The sequence below is a fragment of the Falco rusticolus genome, chromosome 8 (genome assembly GCF_015220075.1).
Source record: "Falco rusticolus isolate bFalRus1 chromosome 8, bFalRus1.pri, whole genome shotgun sequence".
Taxonomy (NCBI): Eukaryota; Metazoa; Chordata; class Aves; order Falconiformes; family Falconidae; genus Falco; species Falco rusticolus.
In genome coordinates, this window is record NC_051194.1 from 32,807,004 (window position 1) to 32,825,458 (window position 18,455).

The 18,455-nt window shown below is 46.4% G+C and overlaps 2 protein-coding genes across 2 annotated transcripts in view; one reads left to right on the forward strand and one right to left on the reverse strand.

The window, feature by feature from the left end:
• Window positions 1–8,032, reverse strand: part of LOC119152611 (glycerol-3-phosphate dehydrogenase [NAD(+)], cytoplasmic-like) — a 24,210-nt gene extending 16,178 nt beyond the window's left edge. Inside the window, exon 1 of the mRNA XM_037398138.1 lies at window positions 127–8,032. Coding sequence (XP_037254035.1) covers window positions 127–722 — 596 coding nt within the window. The 5' untranslated portion in view covers window positions 723–8,032. The remainder of the gene's footprint in view (window positions 1–126) is intronic.
• A 1,031-nt stretch (window positions 8,033–9,063) lies between these two features.
• OSBPL11 (oxysterol binding protein like 11) overlaps window positions 9,064–18,455 on the forward strand; it is a 43,031-nt gene continuing 33,639 nt past the window's right edge. Inside the window, exon 1 of the mRNA XM_037396778.1 lies at window positions 9,064–9,260. Within this exon, the coding sequence (XP_037252675.1) occupies window positions 9,133–9,260 (128 nt within the window). The 5' untranslated portion in view covers window positions 9,064–9,132. The remainder of the gene's footprint in view (window positions 9,261–18,455) is intronic.

An 18,455-nucleotide genomic window follows, 5' to 3' on the forward strand; every position in this document is an offset into this window, starting at 1 on the left:
GTGTGCCGCCCCGGGGGGGGGGGGGGCGGGGGGAGAAAACGAGGAAGGAACGGGAAAAGGGGAGAAAAAAAGGAGGAGTGGGAAAGGGGGGGGACGGGGGATGCCCCCCCGCGCTGCGGCACTCACCAGTTCCCCGAGCCGACGATGCAGACGCGGAGCGGCGACATGCTGCGGGCTGCCCCCCGCCCGGCGCTGCTGCCCGCGGCTCGGCCCGGCCCGGCCCGGCTGCCAGCACCGCCCCCACCGGCCCGGCCCCCGGCGCCTGCGGAGGGACGGGCGTCAGCGGGCGGTGGCACCGGGGGCAGTGCCGGTACCCACACACACACACCCCGGGGGCAGTGCCGGTACGCACACACACACCCCGGGGGCAGTGCCGGTACCCATACACACAGCCCGGGGCAGTGCCGGTACCACCCCCGCGGCCACGGGGGCTCTTCTGCCTGGGCCGGTGCCGGGCCCCCAGGTGCTGCCCGGCGCCGCGGGGATTCAGTGCCCTGGAAGGGGAGCGGGGAAACGGTGGTGCTCTGAAATTGACGGGGGTGAGGACCTGCGTGGGGAACAGGGGACAGCCCGGCACTGCTCGGCGTGCGGGACCTTCCTCCCATCAGCCGCCCCGAGGGTTTCTGCAGGGTGGGTGAGGTGCCGGAGTTTGGGAGGGATAGAAGCTGGGCCATCAGGGGCAGTGGGAAACATCTCGAGGTCCCACCTGTCCTGCCAGACATACAGATGATGGCTGATGTTCTGCCGATAGATGATGGGCATACCAGGGAAAGGCTATGGGTGCATTCACAGAGCCAAATTCAGCTGATACAGCATGGACTATGTCACAGTTCTTAATATGGGATGTTAACTAAAAGCTCTCTGCAAGGAAGGATGAAATGGTGTTGTTCCTCTTCCCCTATATGGTCTAATCATGCATAACGCCCCACAAATTGCCACATTTTACCTGTTGGCCCTCCGCTACACCCTGTCTCCTCTTTAAATAGCAGCCTTCTCTATAATTTTTGAGCCAAAAAGCTGCATTTGCTTCCTTGCTCGCGCTTGCACTCCTGCTTCCCCTCATCCCACCATGCCCAGGCTCCTTCCCTGCCGGGTGGCTGTAGGCTCAGCGGTGACCACATCTGCTGCCCTCGCACCGCAGCTTGGCTCAGCGGGTTTCTGGCACCACGAGGCAAGGATGCCTGACCCTGTGATTCACAGAGCCAGGCTGGCTGCCAGCCTTTCAGAAGCCCATGGGTGTTTCTGGAGGAGCACATATGTTCAGCTTGCCTGCTGTCAGCTTCATCGGCCTGGCTGTTTGGTATGTCCTGATGGTGGTGAGAGTGTTTGGGGACGTAACAAACTAGAGCAAAAGCCTGCAAAGTAATATCTCAAGAAAATTACCAGGACAGGCTGCTGAAAAGGAAGGTGTAGCTGGGACCCTGGGCACATGTGAAGCCTGATGGGGAGCTCTGCAAGAAGAGGCAATACCCGCACGCAGTTTGAGCACAGCCGAGGCACAAGAGCCTTTCTCCGGTTCCAGGTGCATTTCCTCCAGTGGCCTCCATGATTTGCTCTTTCCCTGTGTGTCTTAGCTCTCTTCTCTTTTTAACTTATTCCCTCCCCCGCATAAAGATCTTCTGTGGAGGGCACATAAACCCATCATCCAGAGGCCACCAAACAGTTCCCCTTCGTAATTAAGAGCTTCCACATTAATTTAGATTAAACCATTACAGTCTTATGTACTATATAGACTAGGGACATCTTCTGTTGCATGCATTAGTTGCAGAAGCCAGTGCTTCAGTGTGTCCTCCCCTTGGGGCCTGGGGACAGAAGAGCTTGCAACAAGCAGAGAAGTCTCAGGGGCTGTGGCAGGTGACGAGCAGGCAGATGGGTACGGCAGCACTCGTGAAGGCCTGGGACTCTGAGTGCACCCATTAGCTCATGTATTTGTGGCAGTAATCGGCCATGGAGGTAGATAACTTGTGCTGCTGCTGAACGGCCCTCTGGATTTGTGCAGTCACTGCTCCATGGTGATGGATAGGAAGGCGTTCATGCACAAAGGACTGCTCTAGGCAGTCTGCAGGCAGTTTTACGTGGCAGGTTGGGATATCAAGGCTGTCTCAGTGTCAGTGTTGTGTGGGGACACAGGATGGGCCTGAGAAATGGGTGCCTTGTCAGATCCCAGAGCCCCGGAGCCAGGTAGCACACATTGGTGAATGACGATAACTGTTGTTTCATCAGGCAAGGAGAAGGATCTGCTCTTTCCCACAAAGGCACAATGTTTGTTTTTCACATAAGCACACAAGCACAGACACAAAAGCTCAGCCCACCTAATAGGAAGGATAAAGACAACCCTCCCAAGGCCACCCCCACCCAAGCTCACCTGATCTTCTGCACCTAATGGGTCATGCACGTGTCAGCAGCTGCAGATAACACAGCAAACAGTCCTCCTCTGCCTAGCAGCTGCTAACAGAACCTCGCTGTCAGTGTGCAAAGCTAGGGCAACCAAAGGGCATTTTTTTGCTAATCCAGGTGTGGCTCCTTCCTACGGCGGCAATGCAGTCTTTGAACACCCTGAAAAATGTGACTAAGCAATGCCCAACTCGGCAGGCAGAGGTGGGCAGGGAGGAGAGTGGGACCCGGCGGCCTGCAGGGAGGGACCTGAGGGCGAGGTAAAGGGCAGTGTGCTTTGCCCTGTGGTATAGATGTAGCCATTGCATGCTTTGCTTCCTCAGCCACTGGTTGGTTATGTTGGGCACCCTATACTATTGGGTGCAAAAGGTAAACCAGGTGAGTATGGCATAGGGCCAGTCCTCTGCTCTCCTTCCCTGGGCGAGCCAGGGCAGGACCTGGAAGGACACTCTGTCCAGTTCTTGCTGCCAGCTCACAGCCTTACCATGCTCTGTCTTAAAATCGGTTAGGTTTTTTGCCCTCTGTTCTCCCACTGAGAAGCTGCTTGTTACTCCTCTCACAGTGAGATCCCTTCTCCCCATTTCGTATCCAACTCACGCCCATCTGCTTTAGCACAAGTGCTATCTATAAATGTGAATGATTCTTCTGCCCTGGTGCTTTTTTTCCCCCTCTGCCCACCTTCAACCTCAAACATGTTTACAGAGAGGAATAGGGCTCTTCTCACCATTTATTTTGCCAAGCTCAGCAGGACACACTCTCTTACCGCCTCGTTTCTCTTCCTCTGACTGTTTGGATAGCACTTCTCTGTACCTGTTCCAGCATGAATTCAGGCTTGCTGAACCCTGATAACCTGAATGATGCCCTAAAATATCAGCAGAACTGTATCCGGTACCTTGTATAGATTTCCTGGAAAAACGTGGCTTGCTACCAGTAAGACTGCGTTTACCTTTTTAATAACCACATCAGGCATGTGGCTTTTCTGTTGTTCATAGCAGATACATTTCAATTTACAGCAGAAACGTTATCAGTCTCTCAGTGCATGTCCTTACATTTTACGCTGTTACATTTCATCCCATCTCTGTTACCAGGATATACCAATCCTGTAGGACTTCCTCTCATTGAAAATGTCTCCCAACTTTGTTGTTAGCAAATTTTGTTTCCCCACTTCTCAATTTTTGCGCCAAGCTGATTAATAAAATTATTCAGGTAGACTGATTCCTCCAATCCTATGATTTTCCTATCAGCCCCATCAGCAGATTTCACCCCCAGTACTATTCCTTCAGCATTTTATAGTGTTTATGTCAATCCTCATCTTCTCAAGTTTCACTAATAATTATCTAGGTAATGCCAAATCAAATGCTTTACCAAAGTCCAGGTTGATAAGATTTATTAGTTTTCCTTTGTCTGCAAATGCAATTAGCAAAGAAAGATATTGGGTTAGTCTATATATAACTTGCCTAGCTTGCACTTTAACCCATTTTCTGCTTCCCTCCATGTCTTTTGTTACTCATGGCTAACCTTTGCTCGTAAGAGCCTATAGATTTCAGTGATGGAGATTATTCAGTCTTCAGAAGTGAAGGGTAAAGAGTTCTTGAGTTTTGTGGTTGTGTTGCATGTGGTAATATCCGTATGCATGCCCTTCAGTCTAAGTGTGCTGCCTCTGCTCTCTGGGGTTGTATTTTCTTCCTTGTGGAAAATGATGCAATATATTCCTTCAGCTCTCAGGTATCTGCCCTGCTGTTACTGTTGGCGATGCATTCCTCTGTAATCATGCAGTTAAACCTCTTTTGTTCCTGTTTTCCTTCCCTGTTCAGGTATGATTTGTTTTGATTTTGAGCTGTACTTTTAATTTTGGATTGCTGAAGAATAGTTTTCTCTGCACATCACTCCCTTCTCCTTTTTTCACTCGGCTTTTTGCATGCTCCTAAGGTGTCCTGCATTGTCTGCATTACAGTTCACATTTGCCTTATTTTGTCTCTTCTCTTTAGAGAGAAGTAAGATTCAGGGAGCCTCTTCTGTCTTGTGAATACTTGAAAGCCAAACAGAATATGAGTTTTGCACTTCCTGGGGATGGTGACCAGATAGCACCACTCCTCAGCATCCGTAGGGATGCAGGCTTCAGAGTTCAGGGAAAGAGGAAAATCAAGCATTTTGTGCCAAACCTTGTGGGTTGATGTCAGCAGGACACAAACATTTAGTTTTCTCACCTGTGGAGCCTTGGGTAGAGTTAAGGTTGGGGTAGGTCTGAGGTTTAGAACAAGGGTTTCCAAGTTCAGCCTGGGTGTGCAGGAGGAGCCCCCCTATTGTAAGTGTCCACAGAAACCTTCCACTGGCTGAGGCCTGCAGACCATAAACTCCTGACCACTTCAATGTTACCCAAACTGCAAGTGCCACGCCTGACTCTCACCTGATGCTAAACAGCCCAGTAGATGGCATTAGCATCAAAATTACTCATACATCATGGGCCTTTTTGTTTGCCAGTGGAAAATTTTTGCACATAAGCTTTCCCTGAATTCTATTCTAAATGGAAGATTTGCATGGTTTTAAATGTGTATGTACATAACCACCAGATTATTGTATTCTTAATTACTTTTAATTGTAGGTAGTAAATAATAACCATTTATACTGATGTAGCATGTAATATCTCAAAGCACCTCTTCCAGGATGTTAGGTACAAATAAATAATGTCAGTTTGTGTCCCTAAGAGCCGACAGGCCAAATTACTTACAGCTTTACAGCTTCCACAGGGACTTCTTGCAGTCTGCTTTTACTGATTCATGGGATCTAGAAAACAAATCAACAATGAAGTTTTTACTCGACTTATTCAGCTGATTTCTCTGCTGCGGGTTCCAATCAGATTATATCAGAAGAACTTTTTTCCCCCACTTAAGTTAGTTCTCCAAAAAAGTACTTAGCAGAAAATGAGATTAGATTTTAGCCCTATAGAAATCTATGTAATTCCAAGTAATTTAAGGCATTCAAGAAGAAGAGACTGAGAGGCCAACTGCAAACCATCTGTACTCTTCAGGGTTTTCTGTAATCCAGTGCAGTAGGTTTTCAGGAGAAGCCACAGGACTAGAGCAGAACTGAAAAATGCATTTGCAGGAAGAAAAACAGTACTGGTAACTCAGAGTTAAGTTCCTATGAAATAGGTGTCAAACTCCAGGCAACAGACCTACAAAGGCTTTCCAGAATCCAAATATACCACTTTGTAGGCAGCAGAGGCTGCAAAGAGAAGGATGGATGGATGTCGTTTGGAAATGATGAAGTGGATGCAGAATTGGTTAGCGCGCAGATACAAGCAGGAGATCTGGTAATGAGAATAGCTCAGCATCAGTGTATCACAAGCAGAGCTTACAGAGTAACATAGCAGTCAAATTATGGAGGACAGGTTTGCCTACAAAATTATCAAGTGCTTTGGTTTGGTTTCCAAACTGATCTTGTTATCATGATACACCTGGAAATGGCATTTGACTGAGATAACAAGCAGCTAAACATGATAATGGGGATCTACAGCAGATGGAGAGATACTCAAGTTGCCATAGGAACCATGCAGGAAAAGTGTAGGAGTAAAGCACGGAACAGAAAAGCTTCTAGGAGAAGGGGCTAGTGACTGAAAAACAATTCACACAGCAGCTGTAAAGGTTAGTTGAGACATTAACCCAGACTATTAATAAACTCAAGCATCAGTTGCCTTGAGAAAGAATCTAACCCTAAGAACTATTGATTGTCCAATTAACAGACACAGATGTGAAGTGCTATTAGCAACCTTACTTTTCTGGTCGTTTTTTCACGAGCTAGCAGCTCCCCCAGTTCAGCAATGATTGTGAAAAATCCCACTCCTTGCGCAATAAAGGCAGGCTGCACTTTCTGGCTTTCCCTTCCCAGGACTGATGCCGTTCCTCTGCATGCCTGTAGAGGTTGCAGTTCCCCTAACAGACCGGAGCACTAACTGTTTATCTTCCGTGGACCAGCTACCAGGAAGGCACACATTTAAAACTATGTTAAACTTGGTCTCATCCAAAGATACTTCTTAGGTCAGGAAAAAAATCCTGTCTGATCAACAAGGGAGTGGTAGAAAACTTGTATCATCATTTCTATTATTTTTTTTTTTTTTTAAGCAAACTGGTGATGAAAAATATATTGGATTTTATAGCTTTACTCTTTGAAGACAGATCTTTCTGCTCTGAAGAAATGATACCGATCTGAAGAGATGCTTGTGTGTGTATTTATATATTTACATAAAAGCATGCATAGCCAGACTATAAGCTTTGAAAGAAATCAGCAAGAGCACTGCATAGTTTTGATCAGATCCCACTTTTCTAAAATTAACAGGATGATAAATTATGGCAAATTTACTTTAACATGAGTTATAATAAAATATGATCCACTTCAGCTTGTAGCCACATCCAGGCCTGCAAGGATTTGATATGACAAATGTTGATAATTGTATGTTATCCTATTCCTGCTTTCCTCTTCCAGACCTGCAGCTTTTCCTCGTTTCTTCCTCTGTACCTAGAACTCAGGGCAAGTGGCAAGGCTCAGGCAGGGCACTGCTGTGAGACCTCAGCGCTCGCCCTTTGCTGTGCTTGCATTGCACAGGCCAGGGTGGGATTTTGGTCATTTTGAGCCACTAAATCATAACCAGGGAAGAAGACTGAGAGCCTGAAAGTAAGTTATAATTAGTAGCAGCTGTAAACTAAAGATAAAAGGTAGCTTGAACTGCAAATCCTTAGCAAATGTGGTTAAGCTTTAAGCCTTTCTACGCTATTAAGCATTTTGTCAATGCCATCTTACGACAGGTTCTGGTTCCAAGTGCAACACTTTTTTTTAAGAGAGAAAAAAGCAAATGTATGATGGGGGAAGCAAATCTGCGTTTACTACCCGGTGCTCCAGGACCAGATGCTGAGGGGCCGCAGAAACATGCACTAAAGATAGCTGGCCTGTCTTGGGTGTTGGAGAAGTCCTAGGTGGAGGAACCGATCACCTGTGATGGTTGGGAAAGGTCTAGCATGGGTCAATCTGTGTCTCTGTTGGGACCGGTTGTCCTCAAGCAGGAGGGAAATAAAACACACAAGTGGAATTCTTGCCTGAGTTGTTTTTGCTTAACATTTTCCCAGGAAAACTTCAGTGGTGGTGGCATGCATTACAATACCATGCAATTATATTATATTTTCAATTATTTAAATTAATTCAATTAAAATATCAAGTGATTGGCAGGGGAGGAACTAACATGTTTGGAGGGCAAGAGGAGTGCAGTTCTGGCCAAAATGTTCTTTGATAAACAACATGACTGTGCTGATCTCTTTGCCTGTGGTTCCAGAGGAGAAAAATGCAGCTGAAAAAGCCCCTTTTTTTTTTCCCCTGCAGTGACAAGGGTGCTTCTAAAAAGGCAGAAGTGGGGAATTTTATTCCTGTGCAGTGGTAATATATTATGTCTCTGTAAGAGAGGTTATAGGCGTAGGTGCAACAGGCAGTCCTCACCAGGGGTCTGTTAGCTGATGGATGGATATGTGCTAAATTAGAGGCCAATTAAAGCTTATAAATATATTTTAAAGACACAGTGCTCATAAGGTGCTATTCTTATTTGCTAGCCAAAGGCAAAGATGTTTTGAATGTCACTAGGAAAGCAGGAATGTGCTGGTAGAAGATGGGAACGTCAGGGTGGCTTTCATGGGGCACGAAGCTGTTACTGTGGGGATGTTCTAAATAAACTATTTGTCTGAAATATGTTCTCCTTTACATTTTTGCTTCTGTGTGGATTCTCACATAGGGAATCGCTAGCATCTTTTGTACGATGGTTGTTATAGGTGGGTAACAAAAGAGCTGGAGAGCAGGGGAGGGCGTTTCGATGAGATGCGGAGCAGAACCACAACCTTGCTCAGCACAGCTGTGTCTGATCCTGCCCTCCTCTTGTGCTGACTGATTGAAGCCAGAACAAGGGGCCTCTGCCCCCGGTGTTAAGAAATAACGCGGCTGCAGTCCATTTGGTTTTGTTGCCCGAAAGCCATGCCTGGCCTGAGAGCTCACACACAAGCAGGCCCCTCTCTCCCATTTAGCTCTGCTGTTACTCTATGAAGGACAAAAAGCCTGCATGGCTGGTGCCCACGTATGCAGTAACTGGAGGAAAAACAGGAGGAACAACGTGTTTTCTCTGGAGGCCAGGCCGTGCCACGGCTTTGCGTGAGTGAAGATCGAGGCCCTGTTTGGTGGTCTCTGCCCACACTCCGCTAGATCCCAGTGGATCCCAGCAGTGGGCTGTCATCCCCCTGCTCCTACAGCCTGTATGCGAACAGCTTGGGACCCTCGCCCCTCCAATCCCTATCTTTCACGGGGTGGGTGGGGGGAGAATGTTTGTAGCCGCGAGTCTGAAATTATTTTAGAGGGTTCCTATCGCTTTAAGCGCGGCAGCAGCGCAGAGCGGCCTAGGGCGGGCACTGCTGCCCGCACTAAAGATGGTGGCGGCGCTGACCCGGAAGGGGCGGCCGGGCCGCCGGGTGAGGCAGCGGGAGGGCGGGTTTCCCCAGCTCGCCGCGGCCGTGCGGGGAGCCGAGCCCAGCCGAGCGGGGCGCGGGGGTGCCGGCAGCCGCCGCCATCGCAGCCCGCATGGGGCGGGCGCGGCCGGGCCCCGGCGCGGCCTGAGCGGGGCCGGCGGGCCGCCGGGGCGGGCTCGTCTCCCCGGCAGGCGGCCCGCCCTGGGCCGGGGGCGCCCCTGGCGGGGCGGGCAGCCGCGGCGCCATGCAGTGCGCGGACCCCGCGGCGGCCATGAAGGGGCCGGAGGGCGAGGGCAAGTCGGAGCAGCCGCCCTCGGCGGGACAGAGCGGCGTCAAGAGCGGCGGCCGCGGCGCCAAGGGCTGGCAGTACAGGTGGGCGCGGCGGGCCCGGGAGCCGCGGCGCTGCGGGGCCCGGCGTGGGGCGCGGGACGCCCGAGCGCGGGCCGGGGGGGCGCCGGGGCGGGCGGGGCCGCTCGGGGTGCCGGGACCGCCCGTGGCGCCCGTGTGGCGGTGCGGGGCCGCACGGGACGCCCGGGGACCTGCCGCGGCGCCTCCCCCCGCGGCCCGCTTCCCCCGCGCCGGACGCGGGACGGGCGTGCGGCTGTGGCAGGGCTCCGTGGCCGTGCCAGCCTTCCCCGCAGCTAAACTGTGCGCCGAGTTCTAGCTCCGGGGGTCGTCGTCTTTAAGCACTTGATGGTAGTCTTCTTTTTTTGACGCTTTCTCTTTGTTGTTGGTGGAGAAGCTGGGTGTGCGCGGAGTTTGTGCCTTATCTGACTTGTTTCCAGAATGCTGGGCCCACCACACACGGCAGGAGAGAGCGGGGAAAGCGGGAGAAGCCGGGCACGCAGCGCTGGTTTGATACGGATCCAAGCTAAAATGCTTCCTTGGAACGATTTGCCTGTGTGTCCAAGGGACTTGAGGGTCTCCACGCACTTTTTTTCGGACGTGTTTTCTGGTTGAAAGGGTTCCCGCTCGCCCCCCGGCAGCGGGCTCCCTGTGGCGTTGCTTGTGAGATTCTCCAATCTCTGCTTTTCGGTCTCTCATCCTCGACTGGAATTGTGCCCTGTTGCTGTTGAAAATACTGCTGTTATGTGAAGTTTGCACACTTCTCCTTCAAATGGAGCCTCTCCAAAGCTGTCATCTGCCAGCCCAGATGGACTGGCTTGCCACTTCCCGCGTGTGGCAACGGCAGAAGTGGCAGAAGTGGAACGTGGCGCATCTGTGTGCGGTGCAGGATGGGGGCTCTCTGGGGGCTTGGAGAAATGGGCACCAGGCGGGGCAGGCAGTGAGTGCCTGGTGGTTTTAATAGGGAGAGAACAGCTCGGTCATCGCTGAGAATCTGGGTCACCAATAATTTGCTTTTCTGGTGACTAGTGCCAGAAAGAAAAGTGGTGATTTTGGGGCCAATATTTCAGGCTGTTAGAGAAAGCTTCTTGTCAGGTTCAGTTACTGGTTGTCTTATCTGCTGTTCCCAGTCACCTCCAAACTTTTTGTTTTTTGCTCAGGATTCAAACATAACTCTGAATTTTCTAATGCAAATGTCTATTACTCTGCCCAAGCATTTTGCAAATGTTTCACGTGTGAAACACAGGATTTAATCTGTGAAATCTAAATGGGCATATTTTATATTTTTTATGTGGAATTGGAGGCAGTGGAAGGGATGAGATACCTGATTTGCCTGAACCCCTTTTTGCTGTAGTGTATTTGAGATGGTGGTCACAGATCACTGCTATGCAGTTAAATTCCACTTTTTAAAATTATTCTTCCAAGTGTTTTGTTTTCTGTTCTGGTGCTGTGGCTTGGAGGGCAAAAGTTGAACTGACTTTCTGAGTGATAGCCAGGTTGGTGGCTTGACAGCTGTGAGTAGGAACTGTCCACGTTACTTTTGAAGCCATTAGTATCTGGTTTAATTTACTCTAATACTCTAGTGCAAAGTATTCTTCAACCCCCCCTTTTTTCTTTCTAGATGATTGGGACAAGTTTAATGTACTAATTGTATTATTGTGGACACTTGAGGTACCTCAATGTTAATCTCTGCTCTGTTGGGAATCAGTTACTTACTCCTATGTGTGTCTCGATATCTAGTTACCCACAAAATATCAGCTTTCCCCCCCTGACTCTCTTGTCCTCCTGGATGGAGGACTACTGTAGCTTAGTTTTCACTTTGTGAATTACTTCCAGTCTACAATGTGTTTGACAAAAGAAAGACCCTTTTAATAATCAATGTCTAAAACACAGAGTTTACAAACGGATTTGCTGGGAACTTCTGGTGGAAGTTTGATCTTTAACTTTTACAGCACAGACTGTGAGCAATGCATGGTCGCGCAGCTTGGCAGAAGAAGGATCCTGAAGTACCTGCTCAGTGTAGACTGCACCTGGTGCAGAACTATAGCTCTATATTTGGTGAAGCAACCTGTCAAAACTACTGTAGCATAGTTGTCAGGCAAATGGGACAACAGGTACTTGATACTTTAATGCTCCAAATGGGGAATTATGACTATGGGAGAAGAAAATATGAAATCTCTAGCACTGCTGGAACCTGAAATAATGAAAACTGAATCTCTCAGAGATGTGGAAATTCACACGTCCTTGGGGTAAAGTGCATGCCTAGAAAATAAAAAATGAAGCAGAAAGTCTAATTTTATATTTTTGTAGGGGAATAACAGGGAGATTTTAAAATAGCTGTGATAGTTAGACCAAACATTTATCATAGTGGAGAAGCGACAGCCAGAGGCTGCCAGACACTTCAGATGATGTCAAGATACAGCTGAAACTCTTTGCAGACTTTCTGCTTGTATCTGGTGTATGGTGAGTTTAGGCAGCCGCTACAGCAGTGCCTCCTTTGAAGTTTGTAAAGGCTCGGTTTCTTCAGAGGGCAGGAAGATGCGTGTTGTTTTTTGTTTTTTGTTTTTCTTAATAGAAGTTAAGAGTTCTTGAGAAACTGCTCTTCTAGACATCTAACAGGAAATGATGTTGTTCACTTTTGTGTATATGATCAGAGCAACCAACCCTTGGCTGCATTTTCCTGTCTGGGGTCAGCAATAGTGTGAATGCTAACTTGCTATTAAGTAGATAGAAAGAGCCTAAAAGGCACACTAAACTATTTATGCCTATTTTCATTTAGAGAAGCAGTTACCATGAGGTGAGACTTCCAAATGACTTCAAATTTTTAAAAGATTACTTGGTAAAGTAATTCAATATTATAATGTTTTCTAAACACATTCTTTATTTTCAGCAGTAACCAAGCTGGGAAGTAAGTGTAGCATTGCCCATATGAAGAATTATTTGCGTTCAGCAATTCTGCTTTTGCATTTGACCATCTTCATTTGGTTTTTGCCTTGCTCTAGGTTAAATAAACAGATTAGTTTCAAAGCAATGGGAGGAGGGAGACAGCCTGGGCAGGTACTTCTGTAACATGTGGGTTGTAGTCGTTCAAATAACATAAAAATTTAACAGCCAGAAAGCAGAATCTCTGTCTATGAGCTAAATAGAGAGCTGTTAAGGAGAAGCATAACAAGTTCTTTCAGCCTGGCTTGAGGGGCTCTCAGATAATTTTGAGAAGTGACTTGCAATTACTGGTTCTCATTTATCTACAAAATTAAAAGTTTAAAGCATTGTGGTTGACTAGAGACACAAGATTGTCTTTCCCAGTTGGAGACATGCTAATGTGCCATCCTCTTACATTTTTCTTAGGGTTCTGCTCTCAAGTACGTAAACCAATTCCCAGCATTTCTTCCCTTGCCGGTAGAAATACATGAAAAATGTTTATGAATTTCCCAAGTGATTGCTGATTTTAAGCTTGCAAGTTACATTTTGAAACTGATTTGCTTTTCAGTTCTGCATATATTTTTGCGGCTAGCTGCCCTTGTTCTCTATTTCTGCAATGGTTTCAGCATCTGCTCACTGTAGATTTAGCCATATATATTTATAAAATGCTACAGATTGTGTTGTTTGCTCCTTTTTTAAAGGAAGCAAGTTAACTTTAGTTAGCTGTTCCTGCAAGTTTACTTAAATGCTGCAGGGTCATTCATGTTTGTTAGTACAGGAAAAACATGGATGAAAGTAGGTTCCAAGGAAAAGAGTTAACTTGCTGGACTAATATTACTTGTTTAATTATTTTTTTTTTGCAAGAGGTAGCAATGGCAGGTAACAGGGTTCCTCATGTTGTGTGGCTTCTGCTTGTCATTAGGTTATCAGCTTAAGGCAGATTCTTTTGTAGAACTACTCCAGGTGACTTTGGGCTGGAGTAAGAGGTGCAGAGAGTAAACAAACAGAAATGCAAACAAACAGTGGAGAGAGGGTTTTGGCAAAGAGAGTAACATGGTAACATTTTGGTATCCAATGCAAAAGGATACAAAACTTTAAGCAAATGAAATAGTTGCTAGTCTTCTAAGGGCTTTGCTTATTTCACAGTGGATACTATGTAAGCAGTCTTCATAAATGGTGGAAAAAGGGAGTAAACAATTACTGACTTGAATTCAGTCTCGTCTGTTTGAGCAGGTCAGCAGGTAACAGAAGAGCTTGTAGCTGAAACACATGAATATGTTTTAATTCTGTGTTTCAAGATGATCATGAACTTTTCTTCGTGAATGTATTTTAAAGGGAATGCTTTTTTATGAGTTGGATCCCACTTAACTTGGAGGGTGACTGACAGTCCTTTGCACTTCAGACATGTGGAAGCAAAACCTGTGAGACTGCGGTAGGCTGTGGAAGAGTTAATGATTTTTATTTACACTGTCTTGCAAAAATGATCTAATTAGTAATAAATGGGATTGTCTTGAAACTGATACAATCTTCTTGAGCGGATGTTGATAAGAATCCTTTTTACTGAGGGAGGTGTTCATGTCATTCTTAGTTGCAAGAAAATATATAGAGCCTTTCTAGTTTCTATGCATTTCTAGTCATGTTCCAAGAGTGTTTGATCTTGGGAGGATAAAATTTTATCTGTTTGGCCTCTAAAGCTGAAACCAGCTTGGTAGAAACAGATATAGGAGGTAAAGGCATCCCAGTGTTCAACAACGCTTCATGCTGTGAACTTCTCCCTTGCTGGTCCTCCATTCTTGTCTCTGACTTAACATTTCTCATCACAGTATTAATATAAGCATTGAATTGTTGCATAGGCTGCAATAGAGTGTGTTAGCTGACCTAATTAACTCTGGCCTCCTGGGAGCAGGCCAGAATTTAAGTTAAAAGTCCCTATCACTTGATAAGACAAAAAGAAACCTAAAGCTTGATGTAAATGTTAGTGTCCTCCTAGGACAGTTGTCTCTAATATGTTGGTACTCCTAGTACTTCCTTCTAATTACCGGTCTCCCTCGTTTCTTCGTGCACTGCTTACAACAAAGTTCTTTGGGATCCTATGTGGAATTCTTGTATATTTGCTGTCATCAATAACTGTAACCCCCTTGTTGTGCACAGTGGTGGAGGGGGAGAGAGGCTGTCATTTTGTGGCATTACCTGGGAGGTTTGGCAAGGGCTGCTCCTGCATCTGCTTTGCTCTTACAGCCCACCCTGCTTCCTCGGTGTCCTGCTGTTGGAAGAACCTGCCGGCACTGTGACATCGAGGCACTGGCCACCAGTGGGGTGGGGTTTCTGCTGGCCCTGCCGTGACACTTCTGCTGCCAGCTCTGCTGTCAAGCCTGTGTCTGAGTGAGCCTTGGTCTTCCTTCTGTTTCTGGTGACCTGTGTAGATACCTCACCACTGCGTGGCCTTCAAAAAGCTCCAACTGCTCACTTTCTGGCTTGTTGGGGGCCTTTTGAGGTGTGATGAACTGGGTGCTAAAAAGAAGAGTCTCTTGAGTGGCTGCTGTGAAATTCAGAATTTATTTTTGGAATTTCATGTGTTCTGTTCCTTTTTATTATTAAAAATCTGATTAGGACTACTGTCATGTTTGTTTGCTGTGCTGGAAGGAAACAGCTGAAAAACCTGGTGCCTGAATTTCTTTATCCTCATTTGAAACTTTGCTTAAAGAATATACCATATTCATAACGCCAAATTGAAATGCTGCCCTTCATGTGATTTGCTCATTAGAATAGATGAGAAGCCCATATTTAAAATGGTCAGCTGGTTATATCCACCTCAGGATCCATTCTGTGTTATTAAAATATTAAGGTCATCTTTTATCAAGCCTATTTTACCAGCTGCCAAAGCTCCAAGTGCTTCTCAAAATGCAGGTGAGCCATTCATGTTCACACATGAATTTACGGCCTGGAAGAATGGGGTTGGAGCAGATGGAAGCTCAGATGGGTTGTAAATTAAGAAGTAAATCTCTGTGTGTGGGGTAATAAGTTTAACCTGGGGAAACAGGTTTGGGTAATTTTAACAGGAGCTTCATGGTGGCTGATGTTCTAGTGGGGAACCCGAACCCAGTTCCTGGACCAGGTCAGCACGGTCTGGGTTCCCTTCTCCAGCCCTGTGGCTCCTCAGGGAGCGGCTGTCGAGCCCTGTCCCTCTCTCGCTTCTCAGAGCATCCCGGTGTTGAGTGGGCAGGCCGTAAAACTCGCTAGGGCAGGGGTGACAAATAGGGGAGTTGGTTCTGGCATCACAGGGTACACATGTTCGGTACTGGGATATTCATTTGGAGTTCAAGTTAAGCTAAACTGAAAAAGCACAAACTCTGAATGGCTTTAAATAACAAATAATTTGTATTTTCCGTGGAATAGATCTCTATAGGGGTTAATGGCCATTACAACTGTCTATCCTTCATTAAGTGCAAAGGGTGGTTTTCAGCTTCACCTTTTCAAATATAAATATGTAGCAGCAAGTTAATTAAAATTGCCTACAACATTAACATCCTGTTCTGCCCCACACTTTCTCTCTCAAGAGAGAGGATGAAAAACAAACTGTATGTGTCTGACCTAATCACATTGCTTAATGCAGAAGCAGAAAGTGCCAGCTGCTGCTGTTAGGTTATCCTAGGTAGGTTCTTGTGCTGTACTTACTGTACCATGGAATTTAAGGCATGTGTGCAAGGACCCCTGTTTACTTAAAGAAGTTTCCTTGACGTGCACTCTGATCACTTGCCAATGCTGATGAATTCTTGTAGGTGATTGCAGCCTGCTGGTAATGTTGCTGGACAACTTTCTTTTTAGGATGCTTGCAAAGCTTGTACCATTTCAGATTTTCTGTACTCTGTGTCTAATGCTGAAGTGGGAGAGGAGGGCAGGATGAAGTGGGGTGGGAGAAACGCTGTTTCTTTGGGTGTGTTAAGGTGACAACCTTACATCTGACAACCTGCCCTGGAGCCAGAATGTCAGTGTCAGGGGAAGGCTTTTTGCTATGGGTATGTATTTTTTCTTTTTCCTTCCAGGTGTAAATTCCTGAGTCTTCAATGAAGCTGGCAAACTTTAAAATCTTGATTAATGTTTAGGCATTGACAGATCAGTTTACTGAGGAGACCACTTTGTGTGGAGAAGTCAGTTTCATTCCTAGCAGTGGAGATGTAAAAGAAAGCATGAGATCTGCTGGGCAGAGCTGCAGCAGGATGCTCTATTAAGGAGCTGGTTTCTGACCCCGCCTCTGATTTCCTCTGTGGTAATAGTCGTATTGTTTAAACTGGTTTTCCCCTTTAATCACTAACATTGTGTTCCTCTTTTTCTCAGAGGCGTAGTCTGAAACAGTTGGCTCCGATTTTTGCAAAACTTTTGCAGGGTCACAGCTGCAGCTGAAATCAGCAGAAGCTGTGATTTGAATGTATGAATCAAATGAAAATTGGACCACATCTATCTCAAATTTTGAGAGGCTGAAAATTCATTGCACCTCAATTCCCTATATGTAAAATGGGATGATAACATTCTTGTCCTTTTATTGTTCGGTACATGACTCCTTCATAAATGTTGATGATAAGCACAAGAGAAGAAAACCATAAGGAAACTCTTTATTAGCACATGAGTGCAAAATGAATAATACCTGGTGCTCATTGCACAATGAAAAGGAGCGGTTTTGAATAGTTCCTTGTCTGGGAATCACTGTTCACTTAAAGCACTGAAGAAGAAAGTAGTCCTGCTCTTTTTATATTGTCATAATCATAGGTGGTTAAGTTAACACTTGTATTTTCTTAATTAGAGTTTAAACCTTCTGAGTACCTTATGCCTCAGTTTTAATGTAGGAATATTTTTGATTTCTCTATATCTAAGAATTGTAGAATAGTTTGGGTTGGAAGGGACCTCTGGGAAATCCTGGTCCAGCCATCCTGCTGAAAGCAGGGCCCGTGTCAAAGTCGAAGAGGTCATTCGGGGCCCCTGGCTGAGTTTCGGGCATCTCCAAGGATGGGGATGCCACAGCCTCTCTGGCCTCCTGGCCCAGGGCTTACCCCCCACCATTGTGAAGACTTTTTTTCCCTTGTGTCGAACAAGGAGTCTTTTTTGCTACAACTGTTGCCGCTTGCCCTTCTGCTGTAGCTCTCTGAAAAGGACCTGTCTCAATCTTCCCCATATGTAGGGAGGACAGCAGTGAGATTTCTGTTAGGCTTTCCCTGCTTCTGAAGGAGGCTGACCAGACCCAGGTCCCTCAGATTTTTCTTGTCTGGCGTGACACACCAAGCTTGCACTGATCCATGGGTTAGTCCATCCCAGGTGCAAGGCTTTGCATTGCTTTTGTCGTAGGTCAGGTGGTCTTATTCAGCCTGTTCCTCTGGACTGTCAGGATCCCCCAGAAAGGCAGCCCACCCTCCTGCGTCCTGACTGCTCCTCTCGCTCTGCTCTCGCCTGAGGGGTTGCACAGAGTATCTGCTGGTCCGTTGGACAGCTTGGAGGCATTTAGCGGTTTTGAACCCTGAAATAGACTGCTTCTAACTGGTTGCTAGTTAGACTTCAGACTGTTGGCTGTTGCTTCTTGAGTTGGTGATCCATGTAGTTTTTTGCCTGTGTTGTAGCCCAGGCTTATGGCCCTTCTTGATATTTAGATAACATAGTGGATTAAGCGTGGTTTTGCTTGCTTGCTTGGAGGGTGGTAATAATTATCCTCTCTATTTAATCTGATATGTTTCAATAAGTGGTTCAGAACTATTAAAAAGGCAAAGTGCTTACCTGGAGTGTATTTACCTTACTGGTGTATTACATTTAACAGTCAGTGTTTTATTGCTGCAAAGCCCAGGATGACAATGTGTAATTGTCAGTATAATCTTTTAAAAGTCATAATTACAAATACATCTTAAAACTGGAAGGGCATATCTATGCATTTTTAATAGGGATAAGAGCTACTAGACTAGAAACAGACCAAAATGCCTTGGGCTGCAATGTGTAGTAAGCTACACCACACTGGACTGTGCTCAGAGTAACTAAACAATGTGGAGGTTTGCTCCACCAATTTCTGTGAATAGTGCTTACCAGGGTCCGCTGCTTTCTGAGGTGGTGTAGGTAGCAAATAGTCCAAAACTGCAAAGATGCTTACCCATCGGTGTGTTTGCCTTGCTTATGTTATGCCAGTACTGTTTGCTGAGCAGGGTTGCTTTAACTTGACTGTTGGAACTTTCTGAAATTAGACTTCAAGGGAAAGTTTTAAGTTTTGTTAACAGTAGTATGTGAAGCCATGCGTTATGGTGGGCTAATGTAAACTGGTGACATAAA